Source organism: Ostrea edulis, chromosome 8 (assembly GCF_947568905.1).
Source record: "Ostrea edulis chromosome 8, xbOstEdul1.1, whole genome shotgun sequence".
NCBI lineage: Eukaryota > Metazoa > Mollusca > Bivalvia > Ostreida > Ostreidae > Ostrea > Ostrea edulis.
The window spans coordinates 13319722-13341034 of record NC_079171.1 but is presented as its reverse complement, the minus strand read 5'-3'; the positions used below and the strand labels follow the sequence as shown (position 1 = coordinate 13341034).

The following is a 21313-nucleotide window of genomic DNA, read 5'->3' as shown; positions in this document are numbered from 1 at the left end:
TTCTTTGTAAGGAAATATTAAGGTTTCTGCCGGGACTTTGAAAATCGGCCGATATTCAGGGAGAACCGGTTTTTTGAGGGGCCGGTTTGGAGAAGTTTCACTGTATATTCATATTTCTACATTTAGAAATAACGTGATACACAGTGTTGAGTACAAAATCACCAGTATCGATATCATTCTATTTATAGAGGTGTACCTTCACAAGTGTCTCCGGTATATCCAGTACTGTCACATTGACAAGTGAATGTCGTTGAACCGGATGTACACGTTCCACCATTTTTACACGGGGAGTTTGCACAATAGTCAATTGCTAGAAATGAATAAATAACACAATAGTTCAGTAAAAGAAAGAGAGAGATGAATAGCATGACAGGTGTATTTGGGATGAGAATATATAAATCTTTTAATGAAATATGGACTGTGAATATCCTATAATGTTTTCTACTAACAATGTAATCAATATACCTCCACCCTCATGCACGACATAATTATGCTTTTGAAAAATCATTTATTAAAGAGTTAGATACGTTTGTTATCATAACTAGACCCTGTAAAATACTTTAAAAGCGAAAAATAATTATTAATACAAACCATGGATATATATTAAGTTGATGATCCAAGGTATTTATATACAGAAACATATCGGCGGATATAGGTATCTTGTAATGTTGAGTACTTTTCAAACCTATCCGGAATCCGGAAAATGGACTGTTTTCTTCTCTTTGTCTACCATTTAGGAGAAAATTCGATGTGTCCAAATGCATGGGCCACAAAAAGCAGTAAACTTGAGATAGATTATCTTCGAAAGAAAAAAATTATGCATGTTTCGTCCTGCCTAATTTTCTTTTTCTCTTTAAATCTAATCAGTCGTCTGATTTTAACGTTTGCAGGCGGATCACCATAGCAACGATTTGTACGATGATATAAGAAAATTAATCACAGCTTAATGTACTTGTTATTATTTTAGCAACCAAAATGATATAATATATTGATAATTATATTATGAAAAATATCAGTTTATGAACAAATCCAGTTGGAGTCATTAAAATGCAGGCGGTAACCGAGCCGAGTCAAATGCAGTAGGCTGGCTTTGATGCACAGTTAAACACCAAATCTTGTCTTAATTTCTATCAATCTGTGTAAATGAAATGTGCATGTCGCTGATAAAGTCATAGATATGCAATAATAATGCCAATATAAAGGTATATGAGTTTAACCAACACTTTAATACATATCTACAAATAGTATTGATTGATTGATTGAATATTGTTTTACGTCACTCTAAGAAAATATTTCACTCATATGGAGATGGACTGCAGATGAAGGGCTGCAAAATTTAGGCCTATGCTCGGCGTTTATCGCCGTAGAGCAGGGGGGATTTTTATCGTGCCACACCTGCTGTGATACGGGACCTCGGTTTTGTGGTCTCATCCTAAATGGGGCGTTCCGCCCCATTTAGTCGCCTCTTACGACAAGCAAGGGGGCACCGAGGATCTATTTTAACCCGGATCCACACGGGATCAAATAGTATTGAGCCTTGTTTATATTGACAACGTACAGTACGAACCAAAAATATTTGTCTGCATTTGATATATTTCATATGAGCCATTCCAAGCAAAACAGACGCTTATCTTATCCAATAATGTTTTAAAACGTCATAGTAAGAAAATATGACGTCATGCTTTGCTTACTTTTAAAGAAAGACGTCATGATTACCAATCACAAATAACTATCATATTTGGTTGACTAGCTTAATGATTTGAATAAATTAATAGATTACTTTAAAAAAAGAAATGAATGCATAGAATGTCAAATCTTCTCTCGGGTTAATGAATTATTGTTTCAGCAACGTTTAGGCCTTACATGTACAACTATGTAAAAAAAAAAAAAGCATCTGTATGATTATGCATATATCACTGGAAATTAGCGTAAGAATCAAGAGTTTTAAATCAACTTAAAATAGTACAAATGTATACGTAATGAGTAAACGGATCTATACAGACACGTAACCTCGTGTTTTTAAACCCTCTTCCCAAAATGGGTTTTAAAAAGGGGAGGGGGTGAAAATATATTAATTTTGAATTCATTGATCATACTCCCAATATTATGGGTAAAATGTGTTGATATCAGTAATAAGCGGTGAGTAATACTTTATTGACTGAATTTCACGTAGAGTATCTAACTTCAAACTAGAATCAATAATCCAAGTATTTCAATTTCAAAATATGAAATATGACAGAGAGAAAGATTTTCAAGTATCCATCATGAGGATGATAAAGACAGACAGATTCAGGACACACGAACAGAGAGACTGTCGAAATTAAAATCAAAAATGGTCATTTTATTTTAGGTAAATATTCTATTTTGTGTAAATATTTGCAAAATTTACGATGACTAATAAGGTAAGAAAAGATTCGCTGTATTCATGATGTTAACACAACATTGTATGAAAGGTGAAGATAACGAACAGTGGTCAATTTCATAACTCCTACAAGCAATAAAAAATATATAGTTGGGCAAACACGGACCCCTGGACACACCAGAGGTGGGATCAGGTGCCTAGGAGGAGTACGCATCCCCTATCGACTGGTCACACCCGCCATGAGCCCTATATCCTGTTCAGGTAAACAGAGCTATCCGCAGTCAAAATCAGTGTGCCAAGAAAGGCTTAACCATGATGTTCACACAACACTTCTATATTTGAAAATATGTATGAGGGGGCCCTGATACCAGAGTTGATGACTGATAGGTACCTTTGAAGCTATTACATTCTATTTAGAAAAACACACTGTTCATTGTTCGTTATCTTAACCTTTCATCGTATGCAGTGAAAACATATTGTGATCATTAGCAAATTACAGAGTGATATCATGTGATGACGTGAAGTTACATATAATGTGGTTGTGTGTTGTGAACAATTTAATCAAACAACGAAAACGCATTGGGTCAAATGCTGTCTGACGTGTTTCATACCGATTGTTAAGCCGTTCTTGGCACACTGATTTTGACTGCGGATAATCCCGTTTACCTGATCAGGATATGGGGCTCACAGCGGGTGTGACCGGTCAACAGGGGATTCTTACTCCTCCTAGGCACCTGATCCCACCTCTGGTGTGTCCAGGGGTCCGTGTTTGCCCAACTATCTATTTTGTATTGTTTGTAGGAGTTATGAGATTGATCACTGTTCGTTATCTTCACCTTGCATACACGTAAAACATAGGTATATTTTGACATACTTTTTGACATGTTAGTATATTTGTCACTGGCGACATAGTCCTATATGAGACACATTTGATCTCTCTCTCTCTCTCTCTCTCTCTCTCTCTCTCTCTCTCTCTCTCTCTCTGACACACATATATAAATGTAGAGAGAGAGTTACTAACTGAAAATACCACAGAACAAAGATCTATATCTGATAACCGGTATTAGATTCACACCTGTAACCGTTGCACTTACCATGACACTTGTCGCCGGTATTACCGGTATCACAGTCACACCTGCAACTGATGCACTTACCCTAACACTTGTCACCGGTATAACCGGTATCACATTCACACCTGTAACCGGTGCACTTACCCTGACACTTGTCGCCGGTATAACCGGTATCGCAGTCACACCTGTAACCGTCTGGTTTGGTATTATCTGCTTGACAGGTAGCACCATTCAAACATTGGTGCTGGTCACAGGGATTTGTAGATATGGATTCTATACAAATATACAAATTTCTGTACGTGAGGTTTTCATCATACTATTTTTTATGTTTACGTAGACCAAATATTACATGTTAATTGCATCGTCGCCTTTGTCAACAATCGCTATGTAGGCGAGAGGGAGGGGCCCAACACATCCAGTGTACAGTGAAACTTCTCTAAACTGGCCAGCTGTCGGACCGAAAATAAAAAACCCGGCTGGTTTAGAGGGGTGGCCGGTATATCGAGAATTTAGCATTTAGCGACATTTCAGCTCAATTTCTATTAGATATTTCATTGACATACCACAAACCATATAATATGGTGTTCAAGGACTATTATTTCACTATTGGAAATAAAACAAAATAATTTACTAACATGTTTAGTTTCAATTTATAGCACTAAAACTAATCATACTTGAATAAACATTTTTACATTGACATGCATAAATAATGGAAAACATTCCGTTTAAATAAAACTGCATTTGATATAGGTATAGAAATTTGTAGACTAGCAGCATTTATGTAGAATGTCGGCTTATGTTTTAATAAACAAAACAAAGAGTAGGTAGTGCTCACTTTGATATGGGGATCTATGATCAATTATTGGTGGAGATCAAAGTAGACCGCTTGTACCTACAGGTAATTATTACCAAAAATAGTCTTGCTGCAATCATCTAATTTTAACTTAAAATTTATAACAGGATACATAAAGAAAACACAGAGGCCTATTATTGGAATTCCTCTTACCTTTAAAACTCTGTTTACGTCCATTGCTTATATCGTAACAAATTTGTTTTGACGATTTTGAAAAGTAGAGTAGTAAAAATATAATTTTAATTGTGATGTTTCTTAGGAATTTTAAGTCTATGGAAACCTCCAAAAAATTATTTATCTATTGAAAATTATCATTAACAGTCATGGGTTTGTTGTTTATCAACTACCGCTTATATCCATGGTGCAACAATATGGCGTATTGATTGTAGTCATTCAATATGTGCATATCTATTTATAACATTATGTACCAAAGCTTGAAAGGGTCACTTGGATTAGATAAGCACCAATTAGCACCCTGGACAGCACAGGTAAACTAAAGAACTTATAGAGGCCACTCGTGTTTTTCACACCTCTGGTAGATAATTTCCCACCTGGCCGGTAGGTCAGTCATTTTTCACACCTGACCAGTCTTAATCACCCCTCTGGCCAAAATTTTCTAGTCTTCAAATAGTGGCCGGTATTATAAGGGTAAAGTACACATGTTTGTTAACAATTGTACTTTAAAAAGTGGCCGATGTCCGGTTTTCAGGGTCGGCCGGTTTTGTGAGACTTTCTTTGTAAGGAAATATTAAGGTTTCTGCCGGGACTTTGAAAATCGGCCGATATTCAGGGAGAACCGGTTTTTTGAGGGGCCGGTTTGGAGAAGTTTCACTGTATATTCATATTTCTACATTTAGAAATAACGTGATACACAGTGTTGAGTACAAAATCACCAGTATCGATATCATTCTATTTATAGAGGTGTACCTTCACAAGTGTCTCCGGTATATCCAGTACTGTCACATTGACAAGTGAATGTCGTTGAACCGGATGTACACGTTCCACCATTTTTACACGGGGAGTTTGCACAATAGTCAATTGCTAGAAATGAATAAATAACACAATAGTTCAGTAAAAGAAAGAGAGAGATGAATAGCATGACAGGTGTATTTGGGATGAGAATATATAAATCTTTTAATGAAATATGGACTGTGAATATCCTATAATGTTTTCTACTAACAATGTAATCAATATACCTCCACCCTCATGCACGACATAATTATGCTTTTGAAAAATCATTTATTAAAGAGTTAGATACGTTTGTTATCATAACTAGACCCTGTAAAATACTTTAAAAGCGAAAAATAATTATTAATACAAACCATGGATATATATTAAGTTGATGATCCAAGGTATTTATATACAGAAACATATCGGCGGATATAGGTATCTTGTAATGTTGAGTACTTTTCAAACCTATCCGGAATCCGGAAAATGGACTGTTTTCTTCTCTTTGTCTACCATTTAGGAGAAAATTCGATGTGTCCAAATGCATGGGCCACAAAAAGCAGTAAACTTGAGATAGATTATCTTCGAAAGAAAAAAATTATGCATGTTTCGTCCTGCCTAATTTTCTTTTTCTCTTTAAATCTAATCAGTCGTCTGATTTTAACGTTTGCAGGCGGATCACCATAGCAACGATTTGTACGATGATATAAGAAAATTAATCACAGCTTAATGTACTTGTTATTATTTTAGCAACCAAAATGATATAATATATTGATAATTATATTATGAAAAATATCAGTTTATGAACAAATCCAGTTGGAGTCATTAAAATGCAGGCGGTAACCGAGCCGAGTCAAATGCAGTAGGCTGGCTTTGATGCACAGTTAAACACCAAATCTTGTCTTAATTTCTATCAATCTGTGTAAATGAAATGTGCATGTCGCTGATAAAGTCATAGATATGCAATAATAATGCCAATATAAAGGTATATGAGTTTAACCAACACTTTAATACATATCTACAAATAGTATTGATTGATTGATTGAATATTGTTTTACGTCACTCTAAGAAAATATTTCACTCATATGGAGATGGACTGCAGATGAAGGGCTGCAAAATTTAGGCCTATGCTCGGCGTTTATCGCCGTAGAGCAGGGGGGATTTTTATCGTGCCACACCTGCTGTGATACGGGACCTCGGTTTTGTGGTCTCATCCTAAATGGGGCGTTCCGCCCCATTTAGTCGCCTCTTACGACAAGCAAGGGGGCACCGAGGATCTATTTTAACCCGGATCCACACGGGATCAAATAGTATTGAGCCTTGTTTATATTGACAACGTACAGTACGAACCAAAAATATTTGTCTGCATTTGATATATTTCATATGAGCCATTCCAAGCAAAACAGACGCTTATCTTATCCAATAATGTTTTAAAACGTCATAGTAAGAAAATATGACGTCATGCTTTGCTTACTTTTAAAGAAAGACGTCATGATTACCAATCACAAATAACTATCATATTTGGTTGACTAGCTTAATGATTTGAATAAATTAATAGATTACTTTAAAAAAAGAAATGAATGCATAGAATGTCAAATCTTCTCTCGGGTTAATGAATTATTGTTTCAGCAACGTTTAGGCCTTACATGTACAACTATGTAAAAAAAAAAAAAAGCATCTGTATGATTATGCATATATCACTGGAAATTAGCGTAAGAATCAAGAGTTTTAAATCAACTTAAAATAGTACAAATGTATACGTAATGAGTAAACGGATCTATACAGACACGTAACCTCGTGTTTTTAAACCCTCTTCCCAAAATGGGTTTTAAAAAGGGGAGGGGGTGAAAATATATTAATTTTGAATTCATTGATCATACTCCCAATATTATGGGTAAAATGTGTTGATATCAGTAATAAGCGGTGAGTAATACTTTATTGACTGAATTTCACGTAGAGTATCTAACTTCAAACTAGAATCAATAATCCAAGTATTTCAATTTCAAAATATGAAATATGACAGAGAGAAAGATTTTCAAGTATCCATCATGAGGATGATAAAGACAGACAGATTCAGGACACACGAACAGAGAGACTGTCGAAATTAAAATCAAAAATGGTCATTTTATTTTAGGTAAATATTCTATTTTGTGTAAATATTTGCAAAATTTACGATGACTAATAAGGTAAGAAAAGATTCGCTGTATTCATGATGTTAACACAACATTGTATGAAAGGTGAAGATAACGAACAGTGGTCAATTTCATAACTCCTACAAGCAATAAAAAATATATAGTTGGGCAAACACGGACCCCTGGACACACCAGAGGTGGGATCAGGTGCCTAGGAGGAGTACGCATCCCCTATCGACTGGTCACACCCGCCATGAGCCCTATATCCTGTTCAGGTAAACAGAGCTATCCGCAGTCAAAATCAGTGTGCCAAGAAAGGCTTAACCATGATGTTCACACAACACTTCTATATTTGAAAATATGTATGAGGGGGCCCTGATACCAGAGTTGATGACTGATAGGTACCTTTGAAGCTATTACATTCTATTTAGAAAAACACACTGTTCATTGTTCGTTATCTTCAGCTTTCATCGTATGCAGTGAAAACATATTGTGATCATTAGCAAATTACAGAGTGATATCATGTGATGACGTGAAGTTACATATAATGTGGTTGTGTGTTGTGAACAATTTAATCAAACAACGAAAACGCATTGGGTCAAATGCTGTCTGACGTGTTTCATACCGATTGTTAAGCCGTTCTTGGCACACTGATTTTGACTGCGGATAATCCCGTTTACCTGATCAGGATATGGGGCTCACAGCGGGTGTGACCGGTCAACAGGGGATTCTTACTCCTCCTAGGCACCTGATCCCACCTCTGGTGTGTCCAGGGGTCCGTGTTTGCCCAACTATCTATTTTGTATTGTTTGTAGGAGTTATGAGATTGATCACTGTTCGTTATCTTCACCTTGCATACACGTAAAACATAGGTATATTTTGACATACTTTTTGACATGTTAGTATATTTGTCACTGGCGACATAGTCCTATATGAGACACATTTGATCTCTCTCTCTCTCTCTCTCTCTCTCTCTCTCTCTCTCTCTCTCTCTGACACACATATATAAATGTAGAGAGAGAGTTACTAACTGAAAATACCACAGAACAAAGATCTATATCTGATAACCGGTATTAGATTCACACCTGTAACCGTTGCACTTACCATGACACTTGTCGCCGGTATTACCGGTATCACAGTCACACCTGCAACTGATGCACTTACCCTAACACTTGTCACCGGTATAACCGGTATCACATTCACACCTGTAACCGGTGCACTTACCCTGACACTTGTCGCCGGTATAACCGGTATCGCAGTCACACCTGTAACCGTCTGGTTTGGTATTATCTGCTTGACAGGTAGCACCATTCAAACATTGGTGCTGGTCACAGGGATTTGTAGATATGGATTCTATACAAATATACAAATTTCTGTACGTGAGGTTTTCATCATACTATTTTCTATGTTTACGTAGACCAAATATTACATGTTAATTGCATCGTCGCCTTTGTCAACAATCGCTATGTAGGCGAGAGGGAGGGGCCCAACACATCCAGTGTACAGTGAAACTTCTCTAAACTGGCCAGCTGTCGGACCGAAAATAAAAAACCCGGCTGGTTTAGAGGGGTGGCCGGTATATCGAGAATTTAGCATTTAGCGACATTTCAGCTCAATTTCTATTAGATATTTCATTGACATACCACAAACCATATAATATGGTGTTCAAGGACTATTATTTCACTATTGGAAATAAAACAAAATAATTTACTAACATGTTTAGTTTCAATTTATAGCACTAAAACTAATCATACTTGAATAAACATTTTTACATTGACATGCATAAATAATGGAAAACATTCCGTTTAAATAAAACTGCATTTGATATAGGTATAGAAATTTGTAGACTAGCAGCATTTATGTAGAATGTCGGCTTATGTTTTAATAAACAAAACAAAGAGTAGGTAGTGCTCACTTTGATATGGGGATCTATGATCAATTATTGGTGGAGATCAAAGTAGACCGCTTGTACCTACAGGTAATTATTACCAAAAATAGTCTTGCTGCAATCATCTAATTTTAACTTAAAATTTATAACAGGATACATAAAGAAAACACAGAGGCCTATTATTGGAATTCCTCTTACCTTTAAAACTCTGTTTACGTCCATTGCTTATATCGTAACAAATTTGTTTTGACGATTTTGAAAAGTAGAGTAGTAAAAATATAATTTTAATTGTGATGTTTCTTAGGAATTTTAAGTCTATGGAAACCTCCAAAAAATTATTTATCTATTGAAAATTATCATTAACAGTCATGGGTTTGTTGTTTATCAACTACCGCTTATATCCATGGTGCAACAATATGGCGTATTGATTGTAGTCATTCAATATGTGCATATCTATTTATAACATTATGTACCAAAGCTTGAAAGGGTCACTTGGATTAGATAAGCACCAATTAGCACCCTGGACAGCACAGGTAAACTAAAGAACTTATAGAGGCCACTCGTGTTTTTCACACCTCTGGTAGATAATTTCCCACCTGGCCGGTAGGTCAGTCATTTTTCACACCTGACCAGTCTTAATCACCCCTCTGGCCAAAATTTTCTAGTCTTCAAATAGTGGCCGGTATTATAAGGGTAAAGTACACATGTTTGTTAACAATTGTACTTTAAAAAGTGGCCGATGTCCGGTTTTCAGGGGTGGCCGGTTTTGTGAGACTTTCTTTGTAAGGAAATATTAAGGTTTCTGCCGGGACTTTGAAAATCGGCCGATATTCAGGGAGAACCGGTTTTCTGAGGGGCCGGTTTGGAGAAGTTTCACTGTATATTCATATTTCTACATTTAGAAATAACGTGATACACAGTGTTGAGTACAAAATCACCAGTATCGATATCATTCTATTTATAGAGGTGTACCTTCACAAGTGTCTCCGGTATATCCAGTACCGTCACATTGACAAGTGAATGTCGTTGAACCGGATGTACACGTTCCACCATTTTTGCATGGGGAGTTTGCACAGTGGTCAGTTTGTGAAACTAAATAATGAAACAATAGCTGAATCAAAAACAGACATGAATAACAGGATGGAATGGATTGATAATGAAATATATGAAACTGATAAACGTAATTAAGTCCACCCACCATGTGACGTCATACATGTTTGCAATTTTTTTTATTAAACTGCGTGGAGGATAGATATATATCTTTGGAAGGGATTTTAATGATAGGGTATGAAAATAAATGTTAATAGATGTTAAAAGAGGAATATTAGTAAAACTGATGGATGGTTCCTCAACTTTATCTCACAAATGAACTACTTCATACGATGAATGACTCCCTCAATGATCAATAACTAGTTTAAATGAAGGTTCCTTTTGATGGTCTATTTTCTGTGTGATCCTGACCTTTACAAAATGATTCTATGTAATCTTTGTCTAAAACCATTTGTCTATTCGTCATTTGTATGATAAATGAAGAATAGTTGTTCAATAACTGTTGAAATAAGTAATTATTTCCGTATATAAAACTTTTGACCAAACATCATTCGCACAATATACATTTGTATATTCGTATATATAGATTCAGCGAAAAATCAATACTAGGTGTTTTTGTTAGTATATTATGTGAATATCATTCAGAAGGGAAAATAGTATGATTAAATATTAGGCTCGTGTATGTATAGGACGCAAAGCGATAATCATCACACAGGTAGTTCTTCTGCATCGAATAATTTAACGAACACAACACGTCTGTGTCATCATCTACACAGGCAAATGTGCCTCACGTGAATTTCACGTGAAATGCTGTTCACGTGAAATTCACATGAACCTTTCACGTGAAATTCACGTAAATTTCATGTGAATTTCACGTGAAAAGTGATTCACGTGAAATTAACGTTAATATGTCCACATGAATTTCACGTGAATCACTTTTCACGTGAAATTCACGTTAAAATATTCACATGAATTTCACGTGAACAGCAATTCACATGAAATTCACGTTAAATTTTTCACATGAATTTCACGTGAAAAGCATTATATCACTTTTCACATTATTTAGTTCCTTGCGAAAATTTTAATGTGATTTGATTTTCGCAAGGAAATAATGTGAACGTTGGAAAATTACTATTTTACAGTAAAATCAGAAAGAACTATGGATTAAAACTAATAAGACCATTTGAAATTTCCATTTGTGAGAGTAGTACGTTTTAAATAGCTAAGAATATTTGCCCACCCTTTAGAAATTAAAACTGGTGGATATTCAAAACCATGCATTCCAAAAGATTGTTGTTTTTGTCAGTTTTGTAAAACTGCTGAAGATGAGTTAATTTTTTTTTTTATCTCGCTGCGTTATGATGTTGGTAACAGGCTACTTGTCGGAGTGCACTTGGGCTGTTTACATACATGTGATTTGAGGATGGTATTGTGAAGGTGGGAAAAAATGCCATGATATTGTTTTCCGCTGTCGGTAGTTTGGCATCAATTTTAATTAATCTTATTAGATACATCGAGAATAATTACCGGTGTGATACCTTGGAAGCTGGTGTATGCATAAAGTTAGACTTATTGGAAATTGCTGATACACGCATGTAGAAATGAAAATTTTCTATCAGCCGAATTTGTAGATCGTCAATCAAAAGGAAAACACAGATTTCTAGCACTCGGAAGAAAGCGAAAAACATGAACAATCCTTAACAATACTGTCCATGTATATTTAGATAACTTTTAAAAAATATATATAAAGCTTTACACTGTAACAGTCAGATTCCGGTAATAGTTACAAGACTGTGACGTCACACTCGAGTAAGCCGTCTGACGTATGCAAGACAGCGAATGTGAAAGTACATAGAAACTCTACAGGTAAGATGAGATTGAGCATTGTAATATATAAATGTTCAGTGTAAATTCAAGCCATTAGGCTTATTACATTTATGTGATCTAAAGTTCCTAATGCAACCGCTTATTTCAGACTGATGAGAATTACTTTAGACGGGGTACGTCAACGAATAGGCACGACAGCGAAAAAACGGAAGTCACTTCGGGGACGTGTCGCAGAATCGCATAACTCTACACGGTTTGTTAATCTTTCCTTATTCATCAGAGAACATGGTAATCGTAATTCAGAACATAATTTTTATAATTTAATCGATATAGATATTGATTAGGGGTGCTAAGTAACGTTCTATATTACCTTCACAGAGGCATCATCGAGATCAGGCACGTTGAAAGGGGGGGTGGGGGGGGGGGGTGGTGGTGGTGATGTGTAACAATGTCCATCGATTGTTATATATATCGTAATGCCAATAAAATGTATATATATTGGTTGCTCCCCCCCCTTTAACAATAGTTTTAAATGAGAAGAATGTAAGCTTGAAAGTTCTATCAATGTCAATCGTTTCATTTTAAGCAATGCATTTATATAGATTTCATCTAGATAATGAGGAATGCAAAGTCATTTTCACATCGCCTCTGGACTAGAACATGACAATTTGAAAACATATTCCATGACTTCCTTCTGTATCTTGTATAATAATTCTATTCTATTCTGTATGATGATATATAAAAGGTTATGTTTCTTTCAAACACAAATTATTGACAATTTTGCAACTTTTTTTTCTTCGTTTCTGCTACATCTACATGCAATTTCATTCATAGTACAGTATGTGTACATAAGGCTTAAGATGACTCCTTCTGTATATTGAACAGTCCCTTTAATACATAAATATTTCTTTTTCAGAGATTAAAAGAAAGAGAAAAAAAAGACAATGAAGACAACCATGTAAAAACAAATTAAATCAATTAAATTATCAGCAGCTCGAAAGCAGATTTGTACTCCTTTTTGTGTTCATCTGAACCCGAGATTCAGGGTATCAAAATATCCATGTAGGATTTAACGTTATAAAGTTTATGTGAAATTCACGTGAATTTTATGTGAAATTCATTTTATAGATTTCACGTGAAATCCACGTGAATTTTATGTGAATTTCACGTGATTGTTTTTCGTGTGAATTCACATTTGATGCTCTTTTAACGTGAATTTCACATAGAAATTTTCAGGTGAAATTCATGTGAATTTCACGTGAAATTCACGTGAGGCACATTTGCCTGTGTAGCCATAAGAAGAAATTAAAATCAAAATTAGTATGGGTAAACAATAGACCCTCCACCAATCACCATATTTTTGCAATGAGCGGTAACTCGGGTGGTGTATTTTTCCCTTAAAAAATCAGCCATATTGAAATCCAGAGGCGAATAATGTAAAGAGTGAAAACGATAACAAGCTTGTATTGTGTTTGGAATGTTTATGTGTAATGTCTTGCTTTCCTTTTATGTGGTGTATTTATATTCTACTTTGATGAAAACACCGAACGTCCTTCCTATTTTACATATTAGGTGGAGATACGTTTATGTTATTGAAATAATGTTTAGAGCCCTAAAATGAAAATGAAATCCCGGTATGATATCCTGTACAAAGGCTACATTAGAAAAAACCGCTGACGTTCACTTATTATGTATGGCATTTAGCGGAGGACCAGTCACTACCAAGCAGGGTACAACATTTACTCGTAGAGGTAGGAAATATCAAATACAGGAACAAGCTATGTACCAAACTGACTCGTAGCAAAAGGACAAGCTAATTTACGAAATGTAGTAGTGGTGCAAGGACAAGCAATGTACAAAATTTAATAGTAATGCAAGGACAAGCAATGTACAAAATTTAATAGTAATGCAAGGACAAGCAATGTACAAAATTTAATAGTAGTGCAAGGACAAGCAATGTACAAAATTTAATAGTAATGCAAGGACAAGCAATGTACAAAATTTAATAGTAATGCAAGGACAAGCAATGTACAAAATTTAATAGTAATGCAAGGACAAGCAATGTACAAAATTTACTCATACATATATAGTACAAGGACACTGACCAGTAGTAAAAGGACAAGCTAGATGCTAGCTTTCTTGCTTTTTAGATTTTTTTCTTGATGTACATCGAATATTCAAATGATCAGGAATAGTATATCATTACTTTGTAGGTTCCTTACAGATAGGTTCCTTACAGATTGCCTACGGAAATGCGTAGGGTTGTTCAGGTCCATAGAGGGCAATGTCTTTAAAAAACCCGTCATATGTCCGTTGACAGTCAATAACAAACCCAAAAAGCATTTTAACTTGTCAAGGATTAAAGTTTTTTAATTTGATAGATGTGTACGAAAAAGAAATGCGATGTATTCAACATTAAAAAAAGACCTTGTTGACGTCTTGGTGCCGTATGGATGTTGCTTACCTTCACACCTGTCACCAGAAAATCCCGAGGTACACGAGCACACGTATTTCGTTCCTTCCGGTGGGTTGGATTCGTCACAGGTCCCGGAGTTTTGACATGGATTCGGGTTGCAAGGGGTATTTGTACCTGTCATAACAAATGTTACTTTAAGAAAACAAACAATACTTTAGAATGTTTTTAGATTTAAGCTACATGATGCATATTTCCATCTCGGTAAGTGTGGTGGTATTTGCTTGTGTGTAAATACTTTGCGGTGAAAACAAAACTGATATCTGCTGTTTATTTAAAGGATTTATTTAGGATGGATGTCACGTAAATATTTCAGATCCATTGGTCACTAAAGGATATTCAGCGGCTTGTGGGTGTTTTAAAAATGGTTGCTTGCTGGGGTTTTTTTTTCATCAGAAAAGTGATAATTGAATTAGATTTTGAACAATTTTTTTTACAATGTAGCTTTTTAAGGTTTTTTTACATTGATACTTATGAAATAATCTCTTGTGAAGCAAGTTTCCAATCAGTAAAATATCATTTTACAGCAACGTTGTGGTGTCGTTGTCGAGTTACCACTAGACACCCATTGCCTATATGCTTCAACATCGCCGCTGAAAATGTGCCCTAAAACTAGTAACATCCTCCTCAAGATTAGGCTTTGATTTATTCCACTGCACTGCGGAACAAAGTACTTAAAAGCAGTGGGTTCCTGGTGGTATTTTAGGGGTCGTGAACTCTAATAAATGATCTTGGTTGACGGTCATGACAAGCCATGAATCACAAACAACCACAGGATCAAGTACAAGATCTCTGAGTGTTTTATTTTTAAGAAGGTTTCTGAAATTAGGTCTCGTTTTAAAAAAAAATAATAAAATACAACCATGCTGTAACGCGGGTACTTCTAGCAGGTTCATATTTGGGGATGGACCTAAAGCTAAGTAAACTATTTTGATCTGTTAAGTTTGCGTATCCATTGGTAATAAAAAATGAAATTTGATTACTCACATAAGCCCGGACGAAGGGAAATATTGTCCACACCAATCAGCTGGGGCCCAATCACGCCCTCTATCGTGATCTATCAAATGAATGTTACTATCTTTAGAAACATTTAGAGTCACAAGTAATAAATTTAATGACTTTGTCATGCCTTATCTGAAGAAATTGGATTTAGATACACTATATGACTACAAACCGTCATCATAGTCGAGTAATATCATATCACGGGATTTAGGGAGATGATTATCATAACAACACTTATATGAAAGGTGAAAATAACGAACAGTGATCAATTTCATAACTCCTATAAGAAATAAAAAACAGATAGTTGGGCAAACAAATACCCCCGGACCCACCAGAGGTGGGATCAGGTGCCTAGGAGGAGTAAGCATTCCATGTCGACTGGTCACACCCGCCGAGAGCCCTATATCCCGATCAGGTAAGCGGAGTTATCCGCAGTCAAAATCAGTGTGCCAAGAAAGGCCTAGCAATCGATATGAAACACGTCAGACAGCATTTGACCCAATAATAGGTGGTATTGACGAACTAGATCGTTATAACGACCATATAATTTGCGAAATGCTGACTTCAATCGAGACTCTTGAAACCCCTGTACCATCAACTTGTTTGTCAGTAGCTTGCCTCGATTTATATATTGACTATACGCAGAACAAGCTCTTGCGTATAGAATCAGTTGAGATATATAAACACCTTATGCAGGTGATAATGGAATATTGCTACATAAATATGGGAAGTAGACGATGGAGAAGCTGAAATCATCCCGTTTATCATACAGTTGAGCTGTAAGTTTGCAGTTAATGTCCACTTTCAATAAAATATCTAAGTATGAAGCAGAAGTGGACGACTTCATACTTTATGAATATGATAGAGATTCGGCATCTTTGATTTAATTGAAAATTCTTGTAATAATCACTGAGTGTTACATACTGTGTATGTGATTTACCAACAGCAACTAAAACCGTTAGAGGGCACAAAGTGTTTTCGTTTCGTTAAATGTCGACATAGTAAACATTATACTCCGTTGTCGATTTCCATGCAAACTGATCTTTTAAAATTAAGAATTATTCAGTTTGTATAGAAAAAAATACATTCGTTTTTCCTCAATATCCCTTGCTTGTCATAAAAGGTGATTAAATGGGACGGTCCTTTGGATGAGACCACAGAAACCAAGGTCCCATGTCACATCCGGTGTGACACGATAAATATATCTCCCTGCTCAATGGTCATAAGCGCCGAGCATAGGCCTAAACTCTGCAGCCCTTCACCGTCAACGGTGACCTCTTCATGTTGGGGAAAATTCTCGAAAGGGACATTAAGGTATTCAATGTATAATGACCATATTTCATATATAGTAAATGGATATTTGTAATTATGGTATCATTTTGAAGGGTTCATCAAATAAAACCAATCCACTATAGGAATTTTCAAAATTTTGTTTACAACTTGGTTTATTTCACTTAGAATTTAAAATTCAAGTCTATGGGAAGAGCATGCCTTATTAAAAATGTTTTTTTAAAGATTTTATATTTTCAAAAAAATGTTTTGGTAGAAAGTTACGCAAACTTTCTCTTTATGTAAATATGAACTAAAATTAATCATTCAATGAACAAAATTTCTAAAAATTGAATTTTTCTTATTTCTACAAAGGGCAAATAACAGTTCAAAACGTCTCACATGCAAAGACGTCAGCATCTCATCATTTATTAGTCTTGTGATTGTCATCTACTTCACTTTCATCATTAGTTAACAATAAACATTTATATTGAATTAAATCCTTCAAAATTGTTCATTATCCTTTCGTTATACATTGAATACCTTAAACAAAATAAAATCAATCACTCTTCCTAGCAAATCCGAATTTTACTAAGATTTTGACACCGCTCCGAGGTTACAGTAGGCATTGTGACGGTCACTTGGACTTTCCATTGCAACGGTTACGTGATGACAGGAACAGTGGGACGGAACGAGTTTAATGGTTCATAGAAATAAGTAGATTATAATCAGAATCATCCTCACAAGTGACGGTTGTGTGATTACGTACTCTCCACACAAACCCTTGACGAATGTATCTATTAAAATTTCAGTTTCAAGCTTTGTTATACCTACATGTAATCTGCTAAAAATAAACTGTCCAATGAAAAAGCTTTTTCAAAACAAATTTCGAATTGAGCATAAAGATGACTGATCTTCATCGTCTAGAGAAAGAAATCGGCGGTATTTGTTTATGTTAATATCATTGCATATGCGGGAAGAAGTTGAAAATTTTGAAGAACTACCATCTTATGTGCACAGCCATATTGTTTACGTCTATCACGTGTTTAGAATGAGAACCGCATTCTGATTGGCTCCAGTGTACGAATTGCACCCAATAAATAGCTGACTCCTGAGCCAGAAATTTAGATAGCTACATTCGTCAAAGGTTTGCGTGGAGGGTACGCAATCATAAAAGCTTGATTTGTGAGGATGAATCGGTTAGATATTATGATAATTTGTAGATAATAAATAAGGGGGTATCCTTACCACCATGTTCGCGACAGCTTCAATGGAAACCGAATCAGTCTGCCAGGCATAATTCGTAGTTGTTTGAATATTTTTAATGTTGGTTTTCGCTTTTCCAGTTCCTTCCACATACACGTTGAGTTTTGTGAGCCAATCTCCTTGGACATAATTACCAATGGCGTATTCGAAAGACAAACAGCGATCGACAGCTGGAAAGAAATATAAACAACTTTGAAATTGGTGCTCATCAAATTTTTAGGATAATTTTACATGAATGGTATCAGTTATTTCTCAATTCCATGTGGGGATCCAAAGCTATTCTGACAGACTTCCGTTTTATCATCAGATATTGAAGACCAACACGGAGCACGCGATAGAATATACACTACTATATACCAAATAATCGTAATCAAAGTACAAAACTTACTCTTGGGAGTAGGACTTTTATGATATCACAATAAATTCCGCTGTTTTTCTTTTTCAAAATTTGATATTGAGTTTTGTCACTACATTTGCACAGTTGAAATTGGTTCAACAAACCTCTAAATTATACCGTTACATATCCCTTTACATGGAAGATGATTTATGTTAACATGCAAAATAATTATGTTGACATGCAGGTTACCAACCAATCTTTTTAAAAAAAAAAAATATTACATGTATTTCGATATTGGTAAATTTACTTACTAATGCCGGAATCTGTTATCATATTTGATAAAAATATATAAAACACTCAGACGATCAGGAAAACGACTGATAATATTTCATGGGAAAGGAGTTTTTCCGATATTAAATCGCAAAACCCAATCGGTACTATTCACCACCATCTATATTTCCCGTTATTTTTACATGTCAAGTTCGATTAATCTGCTACATGTAGTTACCTCCCTGTTTTAATCTGCTACATGTAGTTACCTCCCTGTACTTTGAGAGTAATACGTCAGTTTGAACTGATCGATTCATTCATGAACAACAAACCCCCATTCTTCCCCACCCCTACCTTCGATTAAGGATTTTGAGATTTGGAGTTGAAACATCCGTTCTACATTGTTTCTTCATAACAGAAAAAAATTCAGATCATTCTTAAGTTAACTTCATCTCTGACTGCCTACTTCAAAACGATGTTATGTGCATGAGTCAGATAATTAAAAAAACCCACATTTAATCACTTTCAGTTAGGTTTAATTGTATACAAATAAGGCTGACTAGGCATCGGTTTGTAGACTTGAAATACAAATCAACTTCGTCCTCCGGTAAATATTGTACTTGTCAAGTAAGTAAAGCATCTTATTCTCCTAAAAATGTCAATTATTGTGTAATACCATTTATTGGAATTGTAATTCTACTACATTTCGACAGGTGAAGACAACGAATTGTGATCAATCTCATAACTCCTTTTGGGAATGCAAAATAGAGAGTTGGCTAAACACTGACCCCTGGACACCCCACAGGTGGGATAAACACGGACCCCTGGGTATACCAGAGGTGGGATCAGGTGTATAGGAGGAGTAAGCATCCCCTATCGACCAGTCATACCCACCACGAGGTAAAAAGAGTCATCCGTAGTCAAAATCAGTGTGCCGAAAACGGCCTAACAATTGGTATGAAACATGTGAGAGAGCTGGGTTGTATCAATTGACAAACTAAATGAAAAATTGCCTTTGGAATTGAAAACATACAAATTATTTATTTACCTGTAAATGTGGCGGATGTCGTTATGAGGGCCTTTGACCCATAGTTCCATTGGACGCTGTCGTAATACGGAGTCAGGGTAAGAAATTGGTAGCCCGTACCGCGAGTTAACACCCCGTTGTCGCAACCTCGCCAGTCACACAATTTCTAAGTTATGAAGAAAATAACAAGATTTGCTACGCACAAAAGAAACACAGTGAAGGATATTAAACCACTAAGATAAAGATCGAATTCAAAAGTTCATTGTCTGACAAAAGCTACATCCCCCCCCCCTTTTTAAAACTAAATATGATGAATTTTGAAACTAATCGATTAACAAGTAAAAACATGCGATTATAAATAACAATCTGTATACCTTTTCTACTATTTATTCACAAACGAATGTGCACATCAAAAATAATAAATTTTCATTAAAATGTAATATTATCATGTGGTTTTTAACATTCGCTGGTCTTTTTTTCTTTTTCCGCTAAATCATAATCGATGTTTGATGACAAAAGCTTATGGGAGATTTTATCCTCCCCCTACCTATTTGAATTTAGATTTTTATCCGACATCGATCTTTTGATCTCGCCCCTAGTTACATCACATGCCAAGTTTAAACACGCATATACTTGTGAGTGGTGGTATTTTTGTCAATGCAAATAAACAGAATTTAGTTCCCGATGAAACAATCTATATTTACAGGAAATGCTATATATATATATATATATATATATATATATATATATATATATATATATATATATATATATATACTTAATGTAGCATAACATTTGGAGCAACATTGTAATCAAATAAATTCAATGCGGTTTAAGAGCGCGGGATTTTGGTTTCTTAAAGTTTGATCCTAGGGATCCGTACTCTAAATCCTAGGCTGTCCAGCACTTGTTGAGGTAATATTAGGGCTACTTTTAGGAATAAAATTCAGAAATCTTTGGGCTATAATTAGGAATTGTATGACTAAATTAGGACAGTTTTAGACATTTGAATACTGTAAGTACGGGGAGGGCATCTTCCAGGGTTTCATTGTTCCAGCTGTTATTGGCTATAACTTTAATAGTACATCTTTGTCAAAGTCACAACCAATAAATAAGCTTGATACATGGATCCACTGGTCAACTGCCTTTCACTACATTATCTGAATAAGATCTGTAATCTACGTTAATGTACATTTAATATGAATCCTTTTTCAAAATTGCTTGAGTAGCAATATAAAAAATAAGGAATTGACATGAAAATTTTTATTTTATTTAGGATTTCCCTCCTGAATTCGACATAATTTAAGGAATTTTTGAAAAACTAAAAAAAAAGAAAAGGATTCTTAAAAGTCTTTTAGGGCCCCTAGACAGCCTGATATCTGAGATGAAAACTGAATGAATGCATATCCAATAGTGAATGGAAGCACAATGCTTATAAAGGTGAGGAAGGATCATTATTACTTTTTGTTATACAAGTATTTCATCATCACCAAGCCACACAACCCAAAATAAATAAAGAATTCAAATATAGAAAAGACA

The 21313-nt window shown here is 35.3% G+C and overlaps 1 protein-coding gene and 1 long non-coding RNA gene across 2 annotated transcripts in view; one reads left to right on the top strand and one right to left on the bottom strand.

Annotated features, from left to right (window-relative positions):
* The window catches only part of LOC125662628 (fibropellin-1-like), a 71229-nt gene that overhangs the window by 18916 nt on the left and 31000 nt on the right, over positions 1-21313 (bottom strand). The window contains exons 16-24 of the mRNA XM_048894909.2: positions 19796-19940; positions 18123-18310; positions 15591-15660; positions 14595-14720; positions 10226-10345; positions 8590-8718; positions 5213-5326; positions 3577-3705; positions 197-310 (exon numbers count right to left, since the gene is read on the bottom strand). Coding sequence (XP_048750866.2) covers positions 197-310; positions 3577-3705; positions 5213-5326; positions 8590-8718; positions 10226-10345; positions 14595-14720; positions 15591-15660; positions 18123-18310; positions 19796-19940 — 1135 coding nt within the window. The remainder of the gene's footprint in view (positions 1-196; positions 311-3576; positions 3706-5212; positions 5327-8589; positions 8719-10225; positions 10346-14594; positions 14721-15590; positions 15661-18122; positions 18311-19795; positions 19941-21313) is intronic.
* Positions 12087-13170, top strand: LOC125662629 (uncharacterized). The gene is made up of 3 exons (XR_007365460.2): positions 12087-12169; positions 12279-12383; positions 13047-13170. It is a non-coding gene; the product is annotated as an uncharacterized LOC125662629 (long non-coding RNA).